The 26,920-nt window shown below is 34.9% G+C and overlaps 3 protein-coding genes across 7 annotated transcripts; all 3 read left to right on the top strand.

Moving 5' to 3' along the window:
- Positions 1-7,943: 7,943 nt before the first annotated feature.
- LOC103513591 lies at positions 7,944-9,622 on the top strand. 3 transcript variants are annotated; one of them, XM_026826738.1, is made up of 4 exons: positions 7,944-8,266; positions 8,422-8,711; positions 8,875-8,899; positions 9,215-9,622. In XM_026826738.1, the coding sequence occupies exons 1-4, from the start codon at positions 8,197-8,199 to the stop codon at positions 9,514-9,516; spliced, it is 687 nt and encodes a 228-aa protein (XP_026682539.1). In that variant the 5' UTR covers positions 7,944-8,196; the 3' UTR covers positions 9,517-9,622. The 3 variants fall into 3 exon arrangements, with proteins under 3 accessions (XP_026682539.1, XP_008476658.1, XP_026682538.1); XM_008478436.3 differs by lacking the exon at positions 8,875-8,899 and having other exon boundaries at positions 7,944-8,126; positions 8,282-8,736; XM_026826737.1 differs by lacking the exon at positions 8,875-8,899 and having other exon boundaries at positions 8,422-8,736.
- Positions 9,623-10,387: 765 nt separating this feature from the next.
- On the top strand, positions 10,388-17,199 carry LOC103513599. The gene is made up of 2 exons (XM_008478445.2): positions 10,388-11,503; positions 17,111-17,199. Exon 1 carries the CDS (start codon positions 10,388-10,390, stop codon positions 11,495-11,497), a length of 1,110 nt encoding a protein of 369 aa, XP_008476667.1. The 3' UTR covers positions 11,498-11,503; positions 17,111-17,199.
- Positions 11,935-26,211, top strand: LOC103513596. 3 transcript variants are annotated; one of them, XM_008478438.3, is made up of 5 exons: positions 11,935-12,137; positions 14,299-14,721; positions 25,224-25,290; positions 25,602-25,917; positions 26,100-26,211. In XM_008478438.3, the coding sequence occupies exons 2-4, from the start codon at positions 14,335-14,337 to the stop codon at positions 25,883-25,885; spliced, it is 738 nt and encodes a 245-aa protein (XP_008476660.1). In that variant the 5' UTR covers positions 11,935-12,137; positions 14,299-14,334; the 3' UTR covers positions 25,886-25,917; positions 26,100-26,211. The 3 variants fall into 3 exon arrangements, with proteins under 3 accessions (XP_008476660.1, XP_008476662.1, XP_008476661.1); XM_008478440.3 differs by lacking the exon at positions 26,100-26,211 and adding an exon at positions 25,918-26,028 and having other exon boundaries at positions 25,602-25,824; XM_008478439.3 differs by lacking the exon at positions 26,100-26,211 and adding an exon at positions 25,988-26,028.
- Positions 26,212-26,920: the final 709 nt, after the last annotated feature.

Raw genomic sequence — 26,920 nt, 5'->3', positions numbered from 1 at the left:
TTAAAAAAAAAAAAAAAAAAAAAAAAAAAAACTTTGCGCAAACTATTTTCACGGATAACTAAGGGCTGAGGGGTTAGTTGTGTGGGTGGGAGAGTGGCACAATGCTTGCTGACTTTTTCTAAATTAGTGATTCTGTGGAACTCATTTAGAAAAGAGAGTCAACATAATATAGGATCCTGATCTCGTGATCGAGACTAAAACCTAATGAACAACAGTTCTCTAGGGATAAACATGTTTTTTTATCGAAATTCCACAAACTGTTCGACAAAGAGAATACCAAGAAGTTAATATGGAGTATATAGTAATATTGGAAACTGCCCTCACTTGACTTCATCGGTTGAATGATATTCGGGGGGGGAAAAATCGTGTCGTGTGTAATGGGAAAACTCAAATTGCATTGCCTACAGGACATTCAGAAAAAAAATCGGATGAAACTTGCGGCAAGTGGGAACCCCGTTCTTAAAAATCCAATCTTACTCTCCCAGAAACTGAGGAAACACTGCAATGAGATAAGGTACATTCTCAGAACGGTTGGCTTTTTCCAATTCTGTCCTCCTTCTATCTTCGCTTCTCGGACGATAAGAACTCAATAGTTTCAGTCAAACTCAAAAATAATCATAATAAAAGAGGTATGATTAATTCTTCAAAAATCTTGTAACTTTTGAGCCACTTATACCAAGCCAATTGACGTGAAAATTGTCACAACTGTGGTTAGTGAGGGTTACCATAAATAATTTTACTGTTGAAAAGAATGACACAAGAGAACCATGTTTTTCACTTGTTTATATTGAGGAATTCCATAGCTTCCTATTAGTGCACTTTGGCCCTTGGTTTTTGTCCTACCGTATATGTGGTGCATAATAAAAGAGGTATGATTAATTCTTCAAAAATCTTGTAACTTTTGAGCCACTTATACCAAGCCAATTGACGTGAAAATTGTCACACCTGTGGTTAGTGAGGGTTTACCATAAATAATTTTACTGTTGAAAAGAATCACACGAGAGAACCATGTTTTTCACTTGTTTATATTGAGGAATTCAAGAGCTTCCTATTTGTGCACTTTGGCCCTTGGCTTTTGTCCTACCGTGTATGTGGTGTTTTTGTCGAAAAAAAAAACGAGGACTGAAGTTTGGACTGAAACTCTTTGCTATTGCTATGTTGTATTAGTGACTTAAATTGGGACAAAATATAGGCTACGATTTCCACTCTCTCATTTATCACCCTTCAGTTCAAGATTCAGTATGTACAGAAAATAAGGAATCCAATCGTGAAAACCGCATCTTCCTAGCACATCTAGAAGTGGGTTAGAATTAGTATGAGTGAGTGAGTCAGTCAGTCAGTCAGTTACACAAGGGGCTGTATATATTTAGGACGCGTATAAAACAAACAGCGTACTAAATCTACTATTAAATGGGATTTTTTGAATTTAAATAACATTTAAAACCCTATTCCAATAACATCGAAAATCCTCTTTGAGTGGCCTAACTTTATAGTGATTCTCGGAACATCAAAATAGAAGTGTCGATAAAGGTATATGGTATAGGTAACATGGTACAGGTAGATATAAATAGCATTTAATTACCTAGAATTATAAACAATATTTTATTACAAGAGAGAATTTTATAATGTGAAAATATATTTATGTACCTATAGTAATATACATACATCTACCCACAAGTCTTCGAAATATCCAGGGCTCCAAGAACACCTGCAAAAATACTCCCTAACTGACAGGAAGAAAGCAAGCAGCTTTATCTTGATGCTTTCTTTTTTATCGGACTTTGTAGAATCGGCAGAACCCAGAGCTAGAGAAAATAATAAAATATCTGGTTTTATATCCATTATATTCGGAAGAAAGCAAGCAGCTTTATCTTGATGCTTTCTTTTTTATCGGACTTTGTAGAATCGGCAGAACCCAGAGCTAGAGAAAATAATAATAATAAAATATCTGGTTTTATATCCATTATATTGAGGGCTCCAAGAACACCTGCAAAAATACTCCCTAACTGACAGGAAGAAAGCAAGCAGCTTTATCTTGATGCTTTCTTTTTTATCGGACCTTGTAGAATCGGCAGAACCCAGAGCTAAAGAAAATAATAATAAAATATTTGGTTTTATATCCATTATATTCATATTTGGTTTTATATTCATACAAACTAGTTATACACCCTATCATAAATCAACCATCTCAAATAATATTTCAAAAAATATCTCGTATGTTATTTTTCCCTTTTTCCCCCGATGAATAACAGGAAACTTAGCTACGCTCTTTTAATTTTGTAAACAATATCTCCTCGAAGTTTACAAAAAAGCTATGATTAATAGGTCTAGTTTTCAACTCGAAAGAAAATTCTATTAATTTCTACACTTTTGTACCATCCAGCCAGGGCTCGTTTCAACTTTTCCTGACGAACGTTTCAAAAGGGGGGTTTTTTCTACGTGTCTTCATAATCTCTATCTAATATCTAGATAATAAATGTACCCCTACCTAACCCTTACAGAAGCCAAATGGCATTAGCAGGACGCCACACATGCCAAACAAAATTTCAACACGTTAGGCAAAGTGATAAGAGATTACTGCAATTGGGATTACATATATTTTGAAATGCATCTAATTAGAGTAGTTCAGCCAAAAATAGGTGAATGAGAAAAATTACTACATTGGAGATTAATGAAGTAGGTATGCATGACTTAAGTAGATTGATTACATAATATGTACCTATGTTGAAATGAATCTTCTTGGTAGAGTGCTTCAGCCAAAAAAGGAGAAGGTGAAGAAGAATTGCCACACTGGGGAAGTAATGAAGTATACATGAGTGGAATAGATTACCTAGCAGCTAGCTCACCTGACAAATTGGTCAATTTATGACCAGAAAATAAGACCCTAGAAATCCTGAATAGAAGTGTCGATAAAGGTATATGGTATAGGTAACATGGTACAGGTAGATATAAATAGCATTTAATTACCTAGAATTATAAACAATGTTTTATTACAAGAGAGAATTTTATAATGTGAAAAAATATGTATGTACCTATAGTAATGTACCTATAGTAATATAATATACATCTACCCACAAGTCTTTGTAATATCCAGGGCTCCAAGAACACCTGCAAAAATACTCCCTAACTGACAGGAAGAAAGCAAGCAGCTTTATCTTGATGCTTTCTTTTTTATCGGACTTTGTAGAATCGGCAGAACCCAGAGCTAGAGAAAATAATAATAATAAAATATCTGGTTTTATATCCATTATATTGATATTTGGTTTTATATTCATACAAACTATTATACACCCTATCATAAATCAACCATCTCAAATAATATTTCAAAAAATATCTCGTTATGTTATTTTTCCCTTTTTCCCCCGATGAATAACAGGAAACTTAGCTACGCTCTTTTAATTTTGTAAACAATATCTCCTCGAAGTTTACAAAAAAGCTATGATTAATAGGTCTAGTTTTCAACTCGAAAGAAAATTCTATTAATTTCTACACTTTTGTACCATCCAGCCAGGGCTCGTTTCAACTTTTCCTGACGAACGTTTCAAAAGGGGGGTTTTTTCTACGTGTCTTCATAATCTCTATCTAATATCTAGATAATAAATGTACCCCTACCTAACCCTTACAGAAGCCAAATGGCATCAGCAGGACGCCACACATGCCAAACAAAATTTTAACACGTTAGGCAAAAGTGATAAGAGATTACTGCAATTGGGATTACATATATTTTGAAATGCATCTAATTAGAGTGGTTCAGCCAAAAATAGGTGAATGAGAAAAATTACTACGTTGGAGATTAATGAAGTAGGTATGCATGACTTAAGTAGATTGATTACATATGTACCTATGTTGAAATGAATCTTCTTGGTAGAGTGCTTCAGCCAAAAAAGGAGAATGTGAAGAAGAATTACCACACTGGGGAAGTAATGAAGTATACATAAGTGGAATAGATTACCTATAGCTCACCTGACAAATTGGTCAATTTATGACCAGAAAATAAGACCCTAGAAATCCTGGACTAACGTCAACATTGTTAACTATGTACATGGATAAAGAATAGTGGAAAGTAAACACGCAAAGACAACCCGAGACACCCCGGATAATATCCGGATTGTAGAAAAAACTAATAACCTAACACAATACACACGATATTGTTCAAAAGAAAAACAGGAGAAAACAAACAAAGAAAAAGGAAAAACAATGAAAACTTTGCAGACTCCGATGGCACGGAAAATGGCGTCAGCGGAAAGTTTTGAAATGAACCGACAAGCCACTTCAGTACGGCAGGAAGCGGGGTTGCCAATTATAGGAGTTTTTTTACCCCCTTTTTTTAGGGGCAAAAATTTTGGGGATGGGGGAACCCCCCCACCAGAAAAAAGCCCAAAAAATTTTGGGGGTTTTTTTTTTTTTTTTTTTTTTTTTTTTTGCAAACCAGTGTTGCTTATTTAAAAAACGGCCTTAGAAGTAACTTGTGGAAACTGAGACTATGTATTTCCCCTCTCCTGAAGCTGACGTCTCTACTTTTGGCGCTGTAGCGTTATAACCATTGGAAATCCGCCATCTTGAAAAGGGGAAATAGTATCCGTTTCCGGAAAGAAAATAGTACACCTTATGTAAGTAACTAATTCTGAACGATAGTTCTCAAACTTCTCACACAAACTCGTTACTCGTACTCATTGCAAAAGAATTGAATGATCCAAAGGAAGAGAAAATAAGGAACCTAGGTACCCCAGGTCATTCCCTTCTAATAAAAGTTCGTGTTGCCGAAATAGATATAACCTCTCAAATAAGTTTACATTACATTTTTTAAGAGGTTTGATTAGAGGGAACTGTAACTTCTGAGGTCTCTCGTCCCGAAATCGAAGAGAGAAAGACAGGATAGGAGAAAGCCCGCCGTTCCGAGAACGTTCTATGTATTCAAAGTTGAGGAGGAAAAGCACAAGTATGTATCTTATGCATTGCGACAAGCAACAAGGTCATACCATGCCAGGCAACATGGTGAAAAACAAAACAACGTGGGCAGCAAATCAGCAATGAATAACTACAATGGCATTGTCAATACCCTGCAAGCAATAGTCGTCCAATGTCCATAGTAGGCAATATTAGCTTGACTTGCCAGAAACTCAATGGGTGCTGGAAAACTCTGACCCGTTTATAAGACGCTTTGCACAGAGCTGGAGTTTATCAACAATGCATCTGTTCACAGCAACAAGGTCATACCATGCCAGGCAACATGGTGAAAAACAAAACAACGTGGGCAGCAAATCAGCAATGAATAACTACAATGGCATTGCCAATACCCTGCAAGCAATAGTCGTCCAATGTCCATAGTAGGCAATATTAGCTTGACTTGTCAGAAACTCAATGGGTGCTGGAAAACTCTGACCCGTTTATAAGACGCTTTGCACAGAGCTGAAGTTTATCAACAATGCATCTGTTCACAAACTCATTCCGTAACGGAAGTAGGAACACCTTAGTGTACTCGAAACTCTTAGTAAATCATACGTCACTTATTCATTCATATTTCATAAATTAATATTCACCAAAATAGAAATATTGATACATATTCATACTTAATAAGCATGATACTATCATTGATCGTTTAATTGATAGTTCATGAGCCAAAATTGTGAAAACAATAATTCGATAGGATAGAACACGGTCAATAAACAATATTCCACACATCTAGAACAGTGAAGTGCCGAATCACCATGAAGATTTGAAATTTATTTTTAAATTTTTCAAACTGGATCATATTTCTTCGTCTGGCAATTTTTTCTTCCCCAGCGTCAGTATAAAGTGTTTTTGAGAATGTGATAATTCTCTTCTCTCTCTCCCTACCATATTTTCCCCAGCATATGTGCTAAAAAAAAATTGAACACGAAATTTATGGATACGAAAAATGTTTTAAAAATAGAAACAAACTCTGGGATAGATTCCAACACTTGAAAAAAATATGTTGCTCTACAATAACACAAACCTACGTGTTTTTTTACACACAAATTTGATAATCTTGAAATCGGACGAAAACAAGATAATGTACCTCTTATGTGTTTTGTAAAAATACAAAACAATCTTTTGTTATACCAAATGCTTTATAAATTCATGTGAATTAAAAAATAATAATTGTGTTGATACAGCTAATTGATAGAAAGTACGAGATGAAATGTCATCAGATAAAACGGATATTACAAATTCATGTGAATTAAAAAATAATAATTGTGTTGATACAGCTAATTGATAGAAAGTACGAGATGAAATGTCATCAGATAAAACGGATTATCAGTGTCAAACAGAAAATATTACTCTTGGAAAATAAATCCCAAATAGACACGCAAACTTGATCTAACTCAGATTATGATTCTTCTTACAAATATGAAATGTGTAGCCTTTATTGCAACATTTAGTATCGTATCCTCCATTCGATACAACTCCGACTTGGAGCCTGAATTTTCTTCAATGGATGCATCTGATCTTAGAAAAGATCAATTCAAGAACAAAACAGGACCGTGCATAGTAACAGATGTAATGGCAGAAGAGGTGTTGAATCTGGATGACTCTGGTTTATATGAGAAATATGTGGAGGGTGAATACCTGAGAAATTTAAACGAACTTCGAAACGAAACATTGATCATGGTAGACAAGGAAGGACTGCTACATAAATATACCAAGACTTACTTACAGAGAAGATTGCTCAGTCTTGCCATACCTGTAGCAAACACCTATACGTTCTATTTGAGAAAGGAAGGAATCAAAAAACCTAATGAAACTGAGGCTGACTTCCGGTATAATTCGAACAGGAATTACCTTAAGAAGAATATTTTGGAAAGATTACAACACTATTACAATGAGATCATATTTCGTCATTTACCAAAGATAAAATACAAAATAATAGATGAAGCAGTTGCTGATAAAAATGGATCCATGACGAGAAAACATTATCACGAGATTTGGGAATGGGAAACTAATTTTACGATTCAGCACCGCGAAATAGCTGATCATATGTCTCTTGCAAGAAATCATATTACCACTGAGGCAGATATGGCCTTGTATGCTGCCTTGAAACCAGCGTATTTCGAAGCTGAACTGAACAATATTGCCTTCATTGCTCCTCCATTTGAAGAACATCATTTCAAGATCAACCCATGATGTTTTCTTTAAAGTTTGTTACTACCTGCCTTCATTGCTCCTCCATTTGAAGAACATCATTTCAAGATCAACCCATGATTTTTTCCCTAAAGTTTGTTACTACCTACATATGCCTTCATTGCTCCTCCATTTGAAGAACATCATTTCAAGATCAACCCATGATTTTTTCCCTAAAGTTTGTTACTACCTACATATTTTTGTATTTTCAACAATCAAATCATCATACTTATCATTATTATCAAAAAATACTGTGATTGTTTTAAACCAGACTTTGTTATCAAAATCATCATGTACCACCTATTGTTTCATATTCATACTCACCATCTGTCAAACCTAGGTATACGAGTGTGATGAGAAACGTCAATGTCCAAATTCATCAGCTGATCATTGTTTATGTTTTTGAAAAGTGCACTTATACTAATGTGTGTACCTATATGGAGTTTGACAAAATATACCGACTAGGTATGTATATCTTGTGCTTAAAATCTTAAATACAGAATGGAGTTTGATAAAATATACCGACTAGGTATGTACATCTTGTGCTTAAAATCTTAAATACATATTTTTTTATGTTAATAATAGCTACCGTGTACCTATATTTTATAAATAACATATGTGCCTATAATGTGTAAATAAATATTGAAAATAATATCTATTTTATATGAGTTTTACCGTTTTAGTTATCTCAGATGTCAATGAAGAAAAATGCCATCTTCTTATATGGATACAAACATTACCCATTCACAGTTTAAAATGGATAGAACCCTACGACTGGTGACTCATTGGTAAATAAATATTGAAAATAATATCTATTTTATATGAGTTTTACCGTTTTAGTTATCTCAGATGTCAATGAAGAAAAATGCCATCTTCATATATGGATACAAACATTACCCATTCACAGTTTAAAATGGATAGAACCCTACGACTGGTGACTTATTAACGAATACGTGAATACATGAAAGATTACAAGAAACGACATGCTTAAAATTTATCATTGAAACAACACAGCTCTAGCAAATCAAAAGCGTGTAACTCTTGATGTAATAAATGGCATTCCATATACAAGCACTAGTTTTACTTTCCGTTGCCTTCTTGTGCGACTACTGTTTTTCGCAAGATCAAAACAAACGACATGCTTAAAATTTATCATTGAAACAACACAGCTCTAGCAAATCAAAAGCGTGTAACTCTTGATGTAATAAATGGCATTCCAAATACAAGCACTAGTTTTATTTTCCGTTGCCTTCTTGTGCGACTACTGTTTTTCGCAAGATCAAAAGGGTGATCCTCTTAGAGCTGAAAACCGCAAGAATTTCTGTCTCTTGGATCAGGACTATTTTTTCAATATACGACAGAACGAGTCTGGCATTATCCTGAAAATTGGAAATACCCTATTTCATCCAGACACGGAGCGATACCTAACATGTAAGCTAAGACACTTGCTCATCTACGGAATGAAGAAGATGGCGGTGCATGCCAATTACACTGACGACAAGTTGGATGAGTTTTACTTGAGGAATCGAAATCAGGTCAAGAAGAAAATGTGTGACATATTTCTAAAGATTTACAATGATTTTACATTTCAAGGTAACTACACTTTTCTTTCTACTTCTCTTTGTAGCTTATCTGACGTAACAAGAGTTGTGGAGTCCTTTATCCAATCCGTTAACAAGAAAAGTAATGACTGAGATAAAACTTAATGATAAATTAACGACCATACTAAAGATTTACAATGATTTTACATTTCAAGGTAACTACACTTTTCTTTCTACTTCTCTTTGTAGCTTATCTGACGTAACAAGAGTTGTGTTAGAGTCCTTTATCCAATCCGTTAACAAGAAAAGTAATGACTGAGATAAAACTTAATGATAAATTAACGACCATACCACCAAAGATCGGACAATGGGGGAAATGTTCAGTATAGTCAAGTGTTTATTCGACCCTTATGGAAGCAACAAACAATAGTTCTGTTGTTAAACAGTTATGTCATGAAAACATGAGGTAAGCAGGGTTTCAGAGACTGCTAAACACAGGAATGATACGTATACTTTTTGATTTTTTTAAGGTGTGATCGAAACGAAAAAGTTCATCCAAGAAAGAACATTCAGCGGTCGTGATTACAATGCCATGAGAAATGGCAAGGAAATTAAGAACTTTTGGAAGTTGGATGACGACTTTGAGGAGAAAACGCATCAAATTCGAATGTCACTGAGGAAAACACTGACGAACCTTTTGGTTTACTTCGAGAAGTGCTATTACTATTATTACTATCGAAGGAAGTCTTTGGCTTTGCGTGCATATCAATGGCATCATCCATTCTTTGACGATGGCAGGATTGACTACTTTCAGTTTGAAATGCCAGAGTGATACTTTCTTTCACTTGAAGTACCTCAACAATGTCATTTGCATGGATCATTATTATTATCTCTTGAAATTATTTGAACCTCATTCCAATTTGATATATACCTACCTATTAAGCAAGTCTTTGGCTTTGCGTGCATATCAATGGCATCATCCATTCTTTGACGATGGCAGGATTGACTACTTTAGTTTGAAATGCCAGAGTAATACTTTCTTTCACTTGAAGTACCTCAACAATGTCATTTGCATGGATCATTATTATTATTATAATTATCTCTTGAAATTATTTGAACCTCATTCCAATTTGATATACCTATTAAGGGAAAGGTAAATTTTTACTCAGTTTGCTAGCAAGTCTCAGTAGGTACATTTTGTTATAATGCGATGGATGAGTCATTTGTTATAATGCGATGTGAATGTTTTTTTTATGAACATAAACAATCCATAATATTATTTGTTGTTGTGCTTACCACTGAGGACCCAATTTTCTAATCAGTAGCGAGGTCTTACTTATTTTAGTTGAAAAAACATTTATCACAAATTAGTAAACAATTGTTTACTTTTAGGAGCCGAAAGCAATGCAAAGACTGTTTTGATTACATTCTTACTATTTTGTGAAATCAGAAGGAAGAAATGAATCTGCCGTCATTTAACATGTGAGTTTTGATTTGAAGTAGCATCGTAAATTTTTCTGTCAAAAATGAGAGTTGAGTTTACCTCAAATCATTGAACTGTCTGTGAAATTCGTGACATTTGAACATCTAATGTAACTTTCAATTCCTCAGATAATGAAGAGAAATTCCATTTTGAAGAATAATGCTGTCCTGTGAAAAGCACACAGAGAGCTGTCATTCTAGAATTAAATTTCTCAGTGGTTATGGACTTGATATCCTATTTGCTGTTAGCATTGACATACATCTCACACGTAAGTTACGGCGAAATTCATTTCAATGAAACAGGAGATTCTATCTATCACAAAAACTTACGAGCAAAAACAGACGAGACTGTGCTTTGTGTAGATGAGTACATCTACTTGCATCCTCACACTGAACGTTACCTGGTAGCTAAGCTACATCAGATACTTCACACCTGCCTCAACACATATGGTAAGAACATTCATATCTTACCCTATCCAAATGAAACTCTACGGGACACGGAACATAGATTGCATAGTACTCATCTCAAGCGAACCCTATTCCAGATCGTTGAGAATTGGTACTTGAACCTCACCTGCCTCAACACATATGGTAAGAACATTCATATCTTACCCTATCCAAATGAAACTCTACGGGACACGGAACATAGATTGCATAGTATTCATCTCAAGCGAACCCTATTCCAGATCGTTGAGAATTGGTACTTGAACCTTATCTTCTTCACTTATCATCGGTTGTACGACTTCCGCCGTACGTTGCATAATGTCACAAATAACTATGAGGACTGCAAGAAAAAAGACATCAAACGATTTTGGAATCACGATGATTTTTTCTACAGGTTTTTTAATCAAGTGAAAAGGCACCTGAGGGAAATCATTCGATACCACTACCTTAATCTGGAGAAAAGTTTCTATGAGACGAACAGTCGCCAGTTGATGCACACGCTTTTCATGAATGCGACCTTGGCCCCTCATACCATTAAGTTCACACAGGTGTTCAAAGCGAGACTGATTGTCGACTTCTTTCATGATACGCCCTCAACTGTCATAGTGTCCGACATACCCAAGTTTAGATTTGCAGAAGATGAGGCAGTGACGAAACGAAAGCGTAACCGTACAACTGCTACTACCAAAATGACTAAACCTAGCACTACGGTATACAGACCGAGAATATTCAACCTGTCTGCTCTGGGCTTCACATACCCTAAGATGAGGAAAGGAAGAAGAACTTCCATTATAATGAAGTCAGAGGTGATACGAGCAGCAGATTATGAAAATAGAACGGATTTACCACGTGTTGTGATGTGGACACCCAATAAATTCACATCATAAACTAAGGTAGCCACAACTCTGAAATCTCGTAATTTTTACTCGGGATAGAATTAATGTAAATAATAAAAGAATAACTTGTAAAAATATATCTTAAACAAGTTTCTGTTTTTGTTTGTTTTTCCCAGACAATTAAAATCAGACTTCAAAACCTTTGAATTGGGGGGGGGGATTTTCAAATAATAACAAGATAAATATTTAGCTCATCCCTAGAGGGAATTTAGCTGAAAATATCAAATCTCTCAGGTCTCGGGAGCAATTTGAAGGTGTGTCCACACAGTCGACGACCGTCGATCGACGGCCGTTCGACTATGCTTGGACACACCTTTATATGAGACTTGAAATATGTCTATTCAGCCTGGCTCTGATGAGACCGGTGCGGAGCGACTTCCAATGAAAAACAAAGTCAAATGCCTTCTATGACTTTATCGTAAATTTCAATCAAAAACATTGTCAGTAACTATGGAAGACCCTCTGAAAACACAAATGTGAATCGAAATATAAGTTTGTGCAGTCGTTAAAAAACATTTCAATAAATTAAACTAAAATTAGCGTATGTATTACCTAATTTAAATAACTAACCTAATAGCTATGTAGGAGATAGTTAACATATCAAAATGTTTCATAGAGGAATTGGGAGTTAGTGAAATCAGAAGGAAGAAATGAATCTGCCGTCATTTAACATGTGAGTTTTGATTTGAAGTAGCATCGTAAATTTTTCTGTCAAAAATTAGAGTTGAGTTTACCTCAAATCATTGAACTGTGTGTGAAAGTAGTGACATTTGAACATCTAATGTAACTTTCAATTCCTCAGATAATGAAGAGAAATTCCATTTTGAAGAATAATGCTGTCCTGTGAAAAGCACACAGAGAGCTGTCATTCTAGAATTAAATTTCTCAGTGGTTATGGACTTGATATCCTATTTGCTGTTAGCATTGACATACATCTCACACGTAAGTTACGGCGAAATTCATTTCAATGAAACAGGAGATTCTATCTATCGGAGGTCCGTGCAATACTTCACGGGAATGGTTCATCCTGTATAAATTTGCTCTTTGTGAAATCAACGTCTCCATGTCACCATGTGTTTTCAACGAAAATTTGTGTTTTCTGTGTTGCAATATCCCTTGAATACGGAAAACCATCGGAGTCCCATGTCAACCGATCTGTTATTGACTACCGTCATGAAGGATGAAAACTGTGGCAGTCTATTGAAGATTAAAGTTATGTCATTTTGAAATATCGTCTTATCAACAAAGTTATTGTTGGGAAAAGTTAGTATTCAAATTCAACAGTCTCTTCATTTGGATCTTCTTGAATGTGGCTCATAGTGATTTTGGGAGGCTGCTTTCTGATTTCTCAACACATCACGGAGTGCTTCCTGGATGGCTTGGAAACCTTGGACCCTGTTTTTTCTGTCGATGAAAGGACTTATGCTGCCTTCAAAGGATCTGTGTACTACGAAAACCTCCTGAAAACCGGGATAAACAATACTGCAATCTTCCTGCATGTGAATAACGGCACTATGTACTGGGACACAGGGGAATATCTTCAGTGTAAGATCATTAATGAGATGACTAATCAGCTCGTCAAATACATCCGAGGAAATCCCATTCATATCGCTTTCTTGGAGAAACCCGAGAATGTGTTCAAATATTGGGACAAGCTCAAACGCCAGTGTATGTCGGTTACGATTGACTATTACAATCAGGTGGCGTTCAAGCTATGGCATACAGTCAAATACAAATCCAAACTGTTGAAACATATGGGAGGAGGACTCGGTTTCGAAAATAAAACCAGGAAACAAATACTGGAACATTGGTATACGGAAGAGAAGTACATCAACTCAGAGATCAATAAAACCCTCATCAAAATTCGGAGGATTTTCCGTGAGAACACATTAACCTGGAGTAGTAGTCCTTATCGAATTTGCTCCGACAAAGATTAAGTCACATTTAGCCATTGATATCACCACAATTATAAAGTCTAGGTAAGGATATAAAGTATGTATGAGTAAGGTTGATATGCCTCCGTATATGTATAGTTGAATAGGTAAGGAATGTCACCACGAACTAGTAACAAATAATCTTGGTAAACATTACTACATATTTACAACAACAAATAAAACTGTGGGACAATGAGAAGTGCAACTTTAGGGACCTCATAGCCCTTTGACAAAAAATAAATAAAGATCAATAACCCAATTCCCTTTATGTATTTCAATTGCTAACAATATTCAAATAATTTTCGACATGTAAGCTAAGTTTCAAATAAAACTGCAATACCATCAAACTTTCGAGCCCACTGTACGTCGAACTATTTAATCCCCCCTCGCGTGAATCATATTCCACTATCACGTTAAAATTATTTTCCCATAAAGGCCCCGCGTTCGCAGTCCCTCGCCTATCTTCGTAAACCAAATTCCCATTCGGCCCTTTCCATCAATCCCTTCGTATTCTCTCGCCATGCCCTAACCTCTGCCTCCCTATTGTTCTGGGTTTCAGAGACGCGAGGTCCCGTGGCACAAGGTCCCCACCGTCCCCCGGCCCAGTCAGGTGCCTCCCCCATTTACCGTCTTCGGTAGACGCCCCTACGCCTCCTCTTCGAGTGGCTCCGAAGCCCTCAACCCTCTGAAAACACAAATGTGAATCGAAATATAAGTTTGTGCAGTCGTTAAAAAACATTTCAATAAATTAAACTAAAATTAGCGTATGTATATATTACCTAATTTAAATAGCTAACCTAATAGCTATGTAGGAGATAGTTAACATATCAAAATGTTTCATAGAGGAATTGGGAGTTGGAAGTGAAATTTACAAAGGGGACTCCGGAATTGATCATGTCTAAATCAGCAGCATTCTCATCCCTATGGAGATGGTCGGTGTTGGTGTTATCCATGCACCCCCATATGGCGTGGTCTGGAGGTATGTACCATACTGGTCCTGAACCGTACGTACCACACGAATACAAACTTTTCGAACCCGAAACGCCAACCAACATCGGCAACGAAACCGTGCTACGATATTTCCTTCACAACGGTGAAATGGACATCGACCTGAAACTGTACATACCAACCAAGCTGAAGTGCATTATGAACAATTACAAGGAGTACTACTATGACCCTGGTGTTGTGCCTCATACCAATCTCAGTTTGGATGATCGAGATGCTAACTATGCGTACTTTAGCAAAACCAAGCGAGCCATTCTGCACGGCATTAACGACTGGGTGTGACATATTTCTAAAGATTTACAATGATTTTACATTTCAAGGTAACTACACTTTTCTTTCTACTTCTCTTTGTAGCTTATCTGACATAACAAGAGTTGTGTTAGAGTCCTTTATCCAATCCGTTAACAAGAAAAGTAATGACTGAGATAAAACTTAGTGATAAATTAACGACCATACTAAAGATCGGGCCATGGGGGACATGTTCAGTATAGTCAAGTGTTTATTCGACCCTTATAGAAGAAAACTGCATAGATGATTTGAATAATTCTGCACAGAGGATTTGAATAATTCTGTATAGAGGGTTTGAATAAATCTGTATAGAGGATTTGAATAATTCTGTGTAGAGGATTTGAATAAATCTGCATAGACGATTTGAATAATTCTGCACATCAGAGGATTTGAATAATTCTGTATAGAGGATTTGAATAAATCTGTATAGAGGATTTGAATAATTCTGTATAGAGGATTTGAATAATCCTGCATAGAGGATTTGAATAACTCTGTATAGAGGATTTGAATAACTATGCATGAATACAGGACAGGTCATGACTCTAGGTATCATGGATACTGAAATGCCTGTACTGTTCATACTCGTAGCTTTATGATGAATAGTTACTGCATTGTTCTAATTCTGAAAGTGTACTCTGAGTGATGAATGTCATGAATCATGACCTACCCGTATATTGAGAGTTCAGAGTAATCAAAATTCTTTATCAATTCGGTACCGGCGTTCCTATGAAAACAGTATTACAAAGTTTAAAAGGAATTTTAATTGTGTTAAGAATAACTGCTTGTCACGAATGTGGCTAACCGCTACGCTAAATTTCACTTGACTTGAACTCGAACTACCAACCTCCAGATTCAAAGACCACCGTGCTAACCACTACACGAGGTTGGTCTGTATTACAAAGTTTAATAAAAAACTAACATGATATTTTAATATTCTATAGAAAACTATACCTATTCAGCTATATATTAGGTTCTAAGCTCATTTGAGCAATATTTGGTTCTAAGCTCATTTGAGCAATATTTGGTTCTAAGCTCATTTGAGCTCTTTCTTTTTTCAGAAACTAGAAAGTCTAGACACCAAAGGGTATAATTATTACATTTGAGCAATATTTGGTTCTAAGCTCATTTGAGCTCTTTCTTTTTTCAGAAACTAGAAAGTCTAGACACCAAAGGGTATAATTATTATCTAGATTAGTAATTTCATATTATTTTTAAAATTTGCTTAAAGTCTCAAAGGTCTGGGATATGCGAATTCAATTTACCAACCCCTAATATGAAATGTTCTGCCTACAGGTACCTACTTACTTCAAGAAGACTAATTTTGCTTTCATGTTTACCCAACTTAATGAAAGGCCTAACTAGTGTGTTGTGTACATAATTATACTTTGTGTCATCTTTATGTTCGCCCATTTTTAAGCGGACATACCTACCTATTATGGGCAGAGAGGGTAATGTAGCTGCAGCTAGCTGACTAAGAGAGGAAATCTGAAACATTCATTTCTGAACCTTTTTTCAAGGATTTTCATTCCAAAAGCCTGTCGTCAAAAAAATCTAGAGAAACCACTCTTGACGTTCCTACATTCGAGCCTCATATTTTGCAAATACATTTAAAATTTCATCGCATTACCTAAGAAAATTAAGTGATTAATTGCAAAGACTCGTATAAACATTAATTTTCTAGGTAATTTAACAGAAAAAAAGCATTATTGAACCACTCAACATAATTAGCTGATTCATTATGATATACGACCAATATTGTGTACTAATACATCAGGTATTTTAACCGTCTTATCAATCAGTTAAATTTGCGCAGCACGTTACAATTTGTCTCAGTTACAATTTGGTCTCAGTTATAAAAGTGTGTCAATTACAATTTGGTCTCAGTTATAAAAGTGTAACGTGGTTCTTAGTTTGACGTAGTGTAAGTTGAAAAACGTCTAGAGCTAGAGCAATTTTATTTCAAAAATATAAATAAATAAAAATAAAATAAAAATGGAAGAACAAAAGACAACCAAAATGGAATACTTTTTCTTTGAAAATTTAGATGAGTTTATAGTGTGGTATTAGTGGAGGTCCGTGCAATACTTCACGGGAATGGTTCATCCTGTATAAATTTGCTCTTTGTGAAATCAACGTCTCCATGTCACCATGTGTTTTCAACGAAAATTTGTGTTTTCTGTGTTGCAATATCCCTTGAATACGGAAAACCATCGGAATCCCATGTCAACCGATCTGTTATTGACTACCGTCATGAAGGATGAAAACTGTGGCAGTCTATTGAAGATTTAAGTTATGTCTTTAAAAATTGCCGCCGGGACAGCTATCTCACGTCGTCCGAGCTCATCTCAGCCCTGTTCATAAACACACCCAAACTAAGGTAGCCACAACTCTGAAATCTCGTAATTTTTACTCGGGATAGAATTAATGTAAATAATAAAAGAATAACTTGTAAAAATACATCCTAAACAAGCTTCTGTTTGTCTTCGTTTGTTTTTCTCAGACATTTAAAATCAGACTTCAAAACCTTTGAATTGGGGGGGGGGATTTTCAAAGAATAACAAGATAAATATTTAGCTCATCCCTAGAGGGAATTTAGCTGAAAATATCAAATCTCTCAGGTATCGGGAGCAGACATGCCAATTTTAAGGTGTGTCCACACATAGTCGATGACCGTCGATCGACCATCGATCAACGTGGATCGACGGTCGTTCGACTATGCTTGGACACACCTGATCGACGGCTCTGATGAGACCGGTGCGGAGCGACTTCCAATGAAAAACAAAGTCAAATGCCTTCTATGATGACTTTATCGTAAATTTCAATCAAAACATTGTCAGTAACTATGGAAGAATCAATTGAAATGTGGTGTTTTGAAATAGGTAATTGAAACTTTTAGCATGGTCTATTTTCACATAAGACAGTTTCAATTGAAATGTGGTATTCTGAAATAGGTAATTGAAACTTTTAGCACGTTCAACGAATAGTAGATAGGTACCTACGGCATAGCCTATCTGTACTTGCACATTTAGATTAGAAATTATTGTAACACCCACTGAATCACTTTGAGATGCTCGTAATTATTTAGGACATTAAGACTTCTAGGGTTTCTAGACAACAAAAGTTGGTTCTTTATGGCATGCTATAGCTATACACTTATTAAATTTTGTGCTTAGGTACCTATTTATTTAATTTGAGACAAAACAAAAAAAACTATCTATGACCACCCAAAAACGGTCCTCATAGCGTATTGTCCCATCGTGATGTACTACCAATACATCGCATTATTTTCCCCCCTTCTCTTTGCTTGCATGCACATTCCCCGTCCGCACGCAGTCGCATGTCTACCACCATCACCTCCCCTACGTCGCGCACAAGCGTCTCGTCCCGTACACGCACATGCCCGCACCCACCCCCACCAATTCTGTGCGCGCCAGCGTGATCGCCAACGAGCTAGACCGAATCCAGCATCGCTCCAGGCCCCATTTCAGCCACGTCCCCACTGAGGACTATTTGAACTCGCGCGCAGTCGTGGTGAATATCAATTCCTTACCCTATTTGAATTCGTGCCTGTTCCACCGGTTCATAACGGGTCGGATTTGAGCCGTACACGTGTCTCAGTTTGACGCCGCGGTGTGACTTGATCTTTTTTTTTACAACGCAACGGGGTGCTTTTTTCTCCAATATTCTCTGAATAAATTTATAAGATACAACGTGTAGATAAAAATAAAACATAGTAGGTATAGAAATAAGAAAATAATTTTACTGTAAATAGGTAGGTATCAATATAAGGCCTCCACAAAATTGTAAAATTATTTATTTATAGCCATAGACGCATACCTAGTAGGTACTTACTACACCCACGCCATGCTTTGAATAGAAATTAGAAAATAGAAAAATTCAAGTTGTATAAATCAGTGCACATTGCATAATCAATTAGTTTTCAGGCGGCCATACAAATTATCAACACAGTACTTGTTAACCCCTCTCTGCCAGAATTTCTCATTTCATATCAAAGAAAATTCGACTTCAATTTAACCCTTGTAAAAGAACATTGGGCCTCAATTCAAGTTTAGGGTCTCGTTTTAACCCTTCTAAATCAAAATTTTTTATCTTGTCAAGAAACATGAAGACCATAGGCCTCAAATAAACTGAGGGTTTCGTTTTAACCCTTCTAAACCCGAGTTTCTCATCTTGTACCGCAGAACTTTGATGATGACGTACGAAGCATTTTTTTTTTTTTTTTTTTTTTTTTTCACACCCAGTTTACCCCTAGTAAAAAGGGCTTGAAAGCTAAAAACCTTTGTACCTGGAAGATTGGACCCAAAGCCTATGTACCTATTAAAAACAACCCCTACTCAAAATAGAAACAACTTGACAGAAGGCCAGACAATCCAGACAGTGCAAAAAAATGGGGCCCACAAAATTCACGTGAACTGCTCAAATCCCATGATGACCCCACGGTTTATTTGTTTTTTATTTAAATTTAATTTGACGGGTTCATGAGTTTCTAGCCCGTAAAAACATGTGAATTGGAAAAGGGCCAACATTTGCAAAAAGATAATTAAATAAACAAATCGCCCATCCACATCCAGTAATAAGAATGAAAAAATAAACGGAAAATAAACGAAAATTTTAGTTCAAATCAAGTGCCTTGTGCGTATGGCGATTTCGTTTTAAAATCCATAGACATGCCCAACATTCTTTTGCATGTTTTAACGAATTTCTAAAATTCTCTCACATGTTTTGATGAATTTCTAAAATTCTTTCCATGTTTTGACGAATTTACACTATTTTTCGTTTAATTTTGTTTGCCAACGTAAATACTTTGCATATTTGCATTTTTTTTTATCAATGTCTATATGTCCATTTTCATTATTACATCATTTGAATACACCAGTTTAGATTGCCCCAACTTTGTGTCATATTCAGTTTATCATTTATTTTATGAAAATTTGGGAAACTTTCTGGATCTATTGGGGAATAATCTGTGGGGAAAGCTAGGATGTCTGAGGAATGATACCTAGGATGTACATATGTATGTACAAGTAGGTATGTAAAATGTACATAGGTATCTAGTATCTTTACAGTACACTTGTATCATTTTGAGTATGGGTTTCAAAACTCTGTTTGTAATTAACTATTATTATGTAATTTGAGCTTATAATAGTGATGAAGGTGCTTCCAGAAGAAATTAAAATTAATTTCACGAACAATCTAAAATAATAAGAACTACTTTTGTCCCAATTACAGTTTATTAATGATCGTAGAGTACCCTATATGTGAAGGTCCTTGCAAGATTATCCTCAGACATCTGAAACCGTGAACTGATATGGAGGTGTAAGGGTGGGGGAAGGGGTTACAGGTTTAGAGGGTGTAAAATAGAAGGTTTGGAGGGTGTAAAAGATGAGGGTGGAGAATTGGAGGTGTAAATTTACCAAATGAGATTCACAATTATTTTTTTTTTTTTTTTTTTTTTTTTTTTTTTTTTTTTTTCACTAAGCTTCTTATGAAGTTCACTTTGATGGTTTTTCCATGATAATTATTTTATTTTGATGATTCCTATTTTTGAATTTAAATGATCAAAGTGTTTTGAGACACGTGAAATACGATATGTGAACAACGTTTTTTCACTTACCTGGATTTGACTACTTATTGAATTTTCAACGTGATTTCAAAATTTAATATTCAACGTGAATCCTCTGATGTAAATAGTGAAAAATATTATCAGTTGTGCTGTCCTATACTTACAGTAATTCAATTGTGTTTTTATTTTTCTCCTTTGTATGAAATGATTCACTGTAAATGTGTAAATAGATGAAATAGTTTATAAATAGTGATCCTTTATGTAAATAGTTTTATTAATTGATTTTAGATATTTGACAAATAATTCTTTAATGGAAGAAGAATAACCCTCATTTAAAAAATAAGTCCCTTTTTTGTTGGGAACGCTGTTAAATAGGTATTGGACAAATTGTGTATAAAAACACATTTAAAACATTAAGGAAAAGTGTGGCAAAACTGTTTTTTTTTACAAATGCGAAATTTCCTCCAACTACAATTTCCTTTAAAAACAGGAACAAAAAAAGTCTCTCTCTCTCTCTCTCTCTCTCTCTCTCTCTCTCTCTCTCTCTCTCTCTCTCTCTCTCTCTCTCTCCTTCTCTCTCTATCTGACAAACAAACAAAAAAACCTTCCCGATAAAAAGCAATAAGCAAACAACTTGAGACGAAGAAGAAAAAAGTTACTGTTGTTGCTATGAGGGCAATGTACCCCGAAAATTTCCAGAAATTAATACTATCAAATAAATTATAATTTCTTGGATTTCTTTTCTTCCTCTTCCCTTTTTCTTCTCCTCCTTCTTCTTCTTCTTCTTCTTCTTCTTCTTCTTCTTCTTCTTCTTCTTCTTCGTCTTCTTCCTTCTTCTTCTTCTTTATTTCAAATGGTGTTTTTCTGCGATGTTATGTCTTATAAAGCGTTGTTACTCTATGTTCAAAATCATTACAAATCTTGTTGTTTTGTAGAAGGGGGAATACACAATGGCGTAAGGTTTGTGAACTCTATTTTTATGATCATTATCCATTATTTCTCCATTTTTAGGGTGTCACCGTATAAAAGAAAAGGTGAAAACAATAATTCATATTTATTTTTTCATGACTATTTATACTTGATATTTACATCAGTCTATTTTCTAGTCAACTTACACGTATTTTACTCAAATTTAATTTATTTACAGTAGGTACATATTTACATACAGGCTATTTTCATCTTTACCTAACTTTCCCCCTTCAAATTCATCATACCACAAAGGTGGACAATAATTATTGACTTACAAAATAGGACAAGAAACATATCCAACTTACACGTATTTTACTCAAATTTAATTTATTTACAGTAGGTACATATTTACATACAGGCTATTTTCATCTTTACCTAACTTTCCTCCTTCAATAAAACAATAAAATTATATTGGAGCTATGTACCTAGTAGAGTACTAATGCTACTGAGTTAGTCAATTTAATAATGATTATTTGATTATAAATATTATTAATTTAAAACAGTGATGTATAAAAAAAAACTTGAAAATTAAGAAAAAAAATGCCCAATGAGGTAATTTTGTTTAGGCATTGGACTTATAACCGAGAGAACTATGGTTCGAACTTTAGCAATGACATAAAATAATTGAATCAACCCTAATTGATTTTTGGGGATTCAATCTAAAGTTCTTTTCTTATGTTTTTTTATCTAGTTTTTTTTTCAATATATTTTATTGCTAGATTACCTACTTATGTTAATTTTATTTTTTACATGGTAAATGGTGTTAATTTTATTTTTCTTTTTATATTCTCCCCGATCGTTCACCCAGTATGAACTCGCTTCCGAGACACTTGAGTTCATATTTGGGTTAGCTTTGGATTTATGGGCGAACAAACAGTAATCAAAAAATATAGAAATTTTACGATTTTGTGCTTGGCACATTGCATAATTTGACTTAAAGCCAGGCATTCATAGAAATAAAGTTTCACAAATAATGCAATAATAATTTTGGACCGAGGGAGGGGGCCCGGGCCCCTAAAGCTCAAGTTTTCCTCTTTACTGCAGGCAAGGGTTCAAAAATTTGGACTATTCTCAGAATAAAATTAAACCTGTGAACATTTTCCCAAATTTGTAAATAGGTAGGTACACGAATTTGCTGATAGACTACCTAGGTATAAAGATTTGCTAGTAAAATAATGGAATAAAATACCTAATGACTTGAGGGAAAAGAAGAAAAAAATATAAATTACAAATCCCTCATTATTATGCGGTCCTCATTTATTCAAACAATATTCAATACTGACTAAAACAGTTGTTCCCTATAGCTCTTCTTGAAAGAAAAGTTCAACCATCTCTCATGCAGACCCATAGCAGGTGGACTTGGCAAGAACAGATGTTTTACCATCTTCTCTGTCGATCGGAACTATGTTCGAATCCCTAGACCGACAAGAAACATATCCCCTCACACATGTAGTGTAACAGACGTCACATTGCTACCATTGTTTCCGAAACCGAATTGCCAAACTTCCTTCTAAAACCGGTTTTATTGTTTCTCCTTTTCATGTCTCCTTTCTCCTCCTGCGATCTGCAACTGTGGGCTGCGATGTTATTTCGGACCGTCTGTCGTCGTTCTTCTACCATTCTCATTGGCCGTTGGATCAAGATAGGAACCGCTTCTGTTAGGCAAGGTAAGAATTGTGTAATCCATTACAAAATGTCATTTTAAACAAGGCAATCTCAGTTTAAATGTCTTTTGAAAGACTTGAAACTTTTAGCATGGTCTATTTTCACATAAGACAGTTTCAATTGAAATGTTGTATTTTGAAATAGGTAACTGAAACTTTTAGCCTGGTCTATTTTCACATAAGACACTTTCAATTGAAATGTGGTATTTTGAAATAGGTAATTGAAACTTTTAGCACGTTCTACGAATAGTAGATAGGTACCTACGACATAGCCTATCTGTACTTGCACATTTAGATTAGAAATTATTGTAACACCCATTGACTCACTTTGAGATGCTCGCAATTATTTAGGACATTAGACTTCTACGGTTTCTAAACAACAAAAGTTGGTTCTTTATGGCATGCTATAGATAGGTATACACTTATTAAATTTTGTGCTTAGGTACAAAAACAATAAAATTATATTGGAGCTATGTACCTAGTAGAGTACTAATGCTACTGAGTTAGTCAATTTAATAATGATTATTTGATTATACATATTATATTAATTTAAAACAGTGATGTATAAAAAACTTGAAAATTGAGAAAAAAAATGCCCAATGAGGTAATTTTGTTAAGGCATTGGACTTATAACCGAGAGAACTATGGTTCGAACTTTAGCAATGACATAAAATAATTGAATTAACCCAAATTGATTTTTGTGGATTCAATCTAAAGCTCTTTTCTTATGTTTTTTTATCTAGTTTTTTTTTTTCAATATTTTTTATTGCTAGATTACTTATGTTAATTTTATTTTTTACATGTTAGGTAAATGGTGTTAATTTTATTTTACTTTTTATATTCTCCCCGATCGTTCACCCAGTATGAACTCGCTTCCGAGACACTTGAGTTCATATTTGGGTTAGATTTGGATTTATGGGCGAACAAACAGTATGAGTAGTTTAAAAGTTTGTTATGATTGTACATAAAAAACATTTGTATATAAAATTAAGTGTGTGTATAAAATAAAAAAACGGAGTCTATGTCATTGTAATAAATAAGATTTATGCCCGGAGAGAAAGTGAAAGGTTTTATTGAGCTTGAAGAAGGAAAAAAAAACTGATTTTTCACTTTTTTTATATAAAGACCTATTTATATCTACCATAGGCAGTAGGGAGCCTTTTATAAGATACAACGTGTAGATAAAAATAAAACCTAGTAGGTATAGAAATAAGAAAATAATTTTACTGTAAATAGGTAGGTATCAATATAAGGCCTCCATAAAATTGTAAAATTATTTATTTATACCCATAGACGCATACCTAGTACTTACTACACCCACGCCATACTTTGAATAGAAATTAGAAAAATTCAAGTTGTATAAATCAGTGCACATTGCATAATCAATTAGTTTTCAGGCGGCCATACAAATTATCAACACAGTACTTCTTGTTAACCCCTCTCTGCCAGAATTTCTCATTTCATATCAAAGAACATTCGACTTCAATTTAACCCTTCAAGTAAACCCAAATTTCTCAACTTGTAGCAAAGAACATTGAGCCTCAATTCAAGTTTAGGGTCTCGTTTTAACCCTTCTAAATCAAATTTTTTTTATCTTGTCAAGAAACATGAAGACCATAGGCCTCAAATAAACTGGGGGTTTCGTTTTAACCCTTCTAAACCCGAGTTTCTCATCTTGTGCCGCAGAACTTTGATGATGACGTACGAAACATCAGGGCTCACACTGCCGCCCTCCTCAAGAGAGTCCAAGCACCCATTCCAAGAGCCGCCAGAATGCCCCTCGCATCTGCCTTTGAGTAAGTAACTTCTTTTACCTACCTACCTACTTGTTTGAAATTTGGAATTTCTTACACGTGATGTCTTCCTTTATTTCTTTCTTTCGTCCTTCCTTCCTTCCTTTCTTTCTTCCTTTCTTTCTTTCTTCCTTTCTTTCTTTCTTCCTTTTATCCTTTCTTTCCATCTTCCTTTATATCATTCTTTCTTTCTTTCTTTCTTTCTTCCTTTCTTTCTTTCCTTCTTTCTTCATTCTTTTCTTTCCTTCTTCCTCTTTATCTTTCTTTTCTCTTTCTTTTTTTTTTTTTTTTTTTTTTTTTTTTTTTTTTTTTTTATCAATGTCTAATATGTCCCTTTTCATTATTACATCATTTGAATACACCAGTTTAGATCAGAATTGCACCAACTTTTTGCCATATTCAATTTATTATTTATGAAATTTTGGGAAACTTTCTGGATCTATTGGGGAATACTCTGTGGGGAAAGCTAGTAACGACTGGTATCTGAACTTGCAACACACGGTCAAAGTGAACACGTTCAAGGAAATGAAGCACGACTATTTCGGTGGTACGTAGATTTATCTTCTAATACATTTAGAACTAACTTACTTTAGACTTTTTTAAAGAATTTCTCCATCTGTTTACAAAAGTGCACAGAACAAAGATACATATTTGTCCATAGGGAGAGTAAGCAGTGATCGCAAGCATATCTAGGAAAAGCAATCAAAATTGTCTTTAAGAACTTCTATTTTTAGGCTCTAATAACAATTCACCACCAGAATGTACGATTAGATTTTATGAGCTTGACCAATCAATTACACAATTTGCATTCTAAACAACACCATAAAGTTGTGTAAACTCTTTGCTTTTGCTGTCCAGGCGCCGAGAACTACACGTACGAAGGTCCGGATCCCAACTGGGACGAATGCCAGGAGAACCCGATCATTCACGAGTACTGGGAAGCCGTCGACGTCTTCCGGGATAGTTTGGCTAACGTGACTGCACCGCTCCGGGACAGAATCAAACTACAAATTTTGAAACAGACGCTCAAACCGTACCAGTTTTGGCACGACAAGAAGAAGAGGAACGATACGAGTTTGAAGTATTCGATTGAGCAGATCATCAACGGAGGAATACCTAAAGACAGTCCTATTCATGATTAGAGGATAGAGGATTTGAATAACTCTGCACAGAGGTATTCGATTGAGCAGATCATCAACGGAGGAATACCTAAAGACAGTCCTATTCATGATTAGAGGATAGAGGATTTGAATAAATCTGCACAGAGTATTTGAATAAATCTGCACGTATTCGATTGAGCAGATCATCAACGGAGGAATACCTAAAGACAGTCCTATTCATGATTAGAGGATAGAGGATTTGAATAAATCTGCATAGAGGATTTGAATAACTCTGTATAAAGGATTTGAACAAATCTGCATAGAGGATTTGAATAACTCTGCACAGAGGATTTGAATAAATCTGCATAGATGGAAAGCTAGGATGTCTGAGGAATAATACCTAGGATGTACATAATTATGTACAAGTATGTAAAATGTACATAGGTATCTAGTATCTATACAGTTCACTTGTATCATTTTGAGTATGGGTTTCAAAACTCTGTTAAATATTAGAGTCTAACAATGTTAAATAGGCTATGTTTGTAATTTAAATTTTATTGTTACGCCTATAGATAAATATTTATTTATTGCTCAAGATAGATTCAATATGGTTAGATGTGTGTGATATCCGATAGATGCATATTTATTGTATTAGATAGTTTGGTAGGATCCTGAATTTTATTTTATAGTTACTATGATTTTTGGCAGCACCCTTTCGGTCTTTATACTACTCCTTTATTAATTTTCCTCCCTAAAAATTCTTTCACTTTGACCATTTTTAATCGGTTCCACAGAATTTTAATAGAACTTTGACCATTTTTAATCTTTCGCTAACGAACAATTCTTTCGCTTTAATTACTATTTCTTAGAATCCACACAACTTTTATAACTCTCTTTCTAGGGGTATAATGGTATATTTCTATCAAGTCTTTCATGGTACATTGCTTAGTTGCGATCGCTGCTAGATTTCATTTAAATTCACGCTACAAGGGGTATAATGGTATATTTCTATCAAGTCTTTCATGGTACATTGCTTAGTTGCGATCGCTGCTAGATTTCATTTAAATTCACGCTACT

This window comes from Diaphorina citri, unplaced genomic scaffold, assembly GCF_000475195.1.
Source record: "Diaphorina citri unplaced genomic scaffold, Diaci psyllid genome assembly version 1.1 scaffold991, whole genome shotgun sequence".
Classification (NCBI taxonomy): domain Eukaryota; kingdom Metazoa; phylum Arthropoda; class Insecta; order Hemiptera; family Psyllidae; genus Diaphorina; species Diaphorina citri.
The sequence above is the reverse complement of the archived record's forward strand: the minus strand, read 5'-3'. Positions and strand labels throughout refer to the sequence as shown.

What these genes read in the sequence shown, in the direction of transcription:
- LOC103513596 (XM_008478438.3), top strand. Translation starts at nt 14,335, where the DNA reads ATGTCTAAATCAGCAGCATTCTCATCCCTATGGAGATGGTCGGTGTTG. An exon ending in TGCACGGCATTAACGACTGG is followed by an intron (nt 14,722 to 25,223) that starts GTGTGACATATT and finishes AGTAACGACTGG; the next exon opens with TATCTGAACTTGCAACACAC. An exon ending in GAAGCACGACTATTTCGGTG is followed by an intron (nt 25,291 to 25,601) that starts GTACGTAGATTT and finishes TTTGCTGTCCAG; the next exon opens with GCGCCGAGAACTACACGTAC.
- LOC103513591 (XM_008478436.3), top strand. Translation starts at nt 8,352, where the DNA reads ATGGCATTCCAAATACAAGCACTAGTTTTATTTTCCGTTGCCTTCTTG. An exon ending in CAATGATTTTACATTTCAAG is followed by an intron (nt 8,737 to 9,214) that starts GTAACTACACTT and finishes GATTTTTTTAAG; the next exon opens with GTGTGATCGAAACGAAAAAG.
- LOC103513599 (XM_008478445.2), top strand. Translation starts at nt 10,388, where the DNA reads ATGGACTTGATATCCTATTTGCTGTTAGCATTGACATACATCTCACAC.